The sequence below is a fragment of the Phoca vitulina genome, unplaced genomic scaffold (assembly GCF_004348235.1).
Source record: "Phoca vitulina isolate PV1807 unplaced genomic scaffold, GSC_HSeal_1.0 scaffold118, whole genome shotgun sequence".
Classification (NCBI taxonomy): Eukaryota; Metazoa; Chordata; class Mammalia; order Carnivora; family Phocidae; genus Phoca; species Phoca vitulina.
In genome coordinates, this window is record NW_022589821.1 from 1,100,254 (window position 1) to 1,102,484 (window position 2,231).

Sequence of the window (2,231 nt, forward strand, 5' to 3'; positions counted from 1 at the left end):
CTTTGATGGTTTTTATAATTGTTATCGTTTTTGTTGTAATAGACACTCAGCAAACGCCTCACCCCAGTCCTTCCTTTTCCAGGTAGGTGCCATCCAGATGGCAAAACCTGTTCTAGGGTTCCTGTTACTAGGGTTTCCTAGTAAAAGGCCACAGTTTAGCTCAGGGGACAGAGGTAAACCTGAAGGCTAGGTCCTGCCCCAGAGCTGAGGGCCCCTTGGGTGGGGTGGTAGGATTGGGGGTCTGTGTCAGGCTGATCAGGGGTGGCGTGTGCCATGGGAGCAATCTGGGGGACTCACATTGCAGTCAAAGCCACAGTTTGAAGTTTCTGTTGAGCAACAAACCATTGTCTAGCAATTGCTTCACGATGAATCAGAGATTTCTTCACTTGAGGCTGAAGGTGAAGCCTGGAGCGCATTATAAAAACCTCCCTGGCTCAGTACTCCTCACCAGCACAGGCTTCTTGCTACATTTCCACTCTCCTGCACACTGAAGGGTAAGTGTCCTGTCCTTGGCTATGGGAGGTGCACAGGGTAGTGACTGCAGGCTGTTGGAAGCCACAACCTTCTGCTTACCAGAGCACCTCCGGACTGACTGCATTTTGGACTCCAGGAGACCAGCCCTTGCTGTGTTAGGTAGACCCAGTCTCAGGACATAGGGGTGGTGAAGGTGGAAGGGGCTGGTGACTGTCTGTAGGAGACCTGTGGCCAAAGTGCCATCACCTGGGGAAAGGGAACAGCCTGGCAAGCCACCAAACCCTTCCTGGGTCTGCTTGAGTGAACAGCACCCTCTGAATTATACTCCCTAGGAGATGGGGGGACATGGAACACTCTGGCAATGGGGGCTGATTCTTTTAGACTTTACACAGCATTACATGCCCCCCCCCCCCCCCCCCGCCTATCTACAAATGACACATTCACCACAGATCAGAACAGAGAGAATGCAAAGCAGATGTCGGGGAAGTCATCCTTTGTGAGGAGAGAGGGGAATGGGGGCGGGTGGGAGAGGAACTGCCCCAGACCTCCCGTGTCTCCTGAAGGTTGAGAAGATGACTAAGCTGGAGGACCATCTGGAGGGGATCATCAATGTCTTCCACCAGTACTCAGTCCGAGTGGGGCATTATGACAAGCTTTCCAGGTGTGAGATGAGGCAGCTGATCACAAGGGAACTTCCAAACACCCTCAAGGTGGGTGATGCCCCTAGCATCCAAACTCGCCCACTGAATGGCTGGGCTGGGTTTGGCCCGAGGATGCTCTCTTGAGCTGTTGGACGGGGGGTCTGCCTCCCTCTCTCCATACCTCACTCTGGCACCTCAGGCTCTGTTCACCTCTCTCTCTGGGATTACTCCCTCACCTGTGGGGATCAGTGAGCTACAGAGACCTTCCAGGTCGAGACTTGTGTAGCTCTAGGGTAGCTCATGACAGCTGCTTCCCTCTGTCTTCTGTTTTGTCACGTTGGATTCTCCAACACGGTTTTGGTGAATGAGCCAATGTCCCTGGGCCTCCCTGAGCTGAGCTCTGACGGATGAGAGGGCTGGAGAAAGGGGAGGAAGCGTCTGAGCTCACTGTCTCTGATGTCCCCTTCTAGAACACCAAAGATCAAGCTACCATTGACAAAATATTCCAAGAACTGGATGATGATAAAGATGGACAGGTCGACTTTGGGGAATTTGTATCTCTCATAGTCCGTGTGCTAGTGACTGCCCATGAAAATATCCACAAAGAATAGGAAGCTCTGAGGGGCTTTTCTCAAGCAAAGTCCCCAAGAAGACCTCTCCTTGTAATCACTGAAGCCCAGCTCTGCACACGGGAAATGAGAGTTAATAAATGTGTTCTCGAAAAGTTAATAGTGTGCACTTTCTTTCTTTCCATGTCCACGGTCCCCAAACTGGAGCATACCTCACCCATGCGATTCTGACAGACCTCATGTAGAGCCTTGGGACCCCCCCCTTATCTGTTTGTCCATTTGTTCACCTACTATTAAATGTCCACTGTTTGGCTCCTTTATTCATTCATTCAGCTAATATTGACTGAACATCTGTGATAGCCAGAGACCAAAAACACAAAACCCTGTCCACCTGGGGCTTGTGTTCTACTGGGGAGGGATAGCAAACAAACAGACAAACAAATAAGAGCACATCCTATGATACAAGGGTAGGCAATGATAAGTGGTATGAAGAAAGCTAAAGAGGGAAGTACGGTTGGGGTGGAAGGGAAAGAAGAGGCACACGGGC

At 51.0% G+C, this 2,231-nt stretch overlaps 1 protein-coding gene across 1 annotated transcript; it reads left to right on the top strand.

Moving 5' to 3' along the window:
• Nucleotides 1-429: 429 nt before the first annotated feature.
• S100A12 (S100 calcium binding protein A12) lies at nt 430-1,852 on the top strand. The gene is made up of 3 exons (XM_032398712.1): nt 430-494; nt 1,038-1,184; nt 1,586-1,852. The coding sequence occupies exons 2-3, from the start codon at nt 1,047-1,049 to the stop codon at nt 1,724-1,726; spliced, it is 279 nt and encodes a 92-aa protein (XP_032254603.1). The 5' UTR covers nt 430-494; nt 1,038-1,046; the 3' UTR covers nt 1,727-1,852.
• The last annotated feature ends 379 nt before the right edge of the window (nt 1,853-2,231 follow it).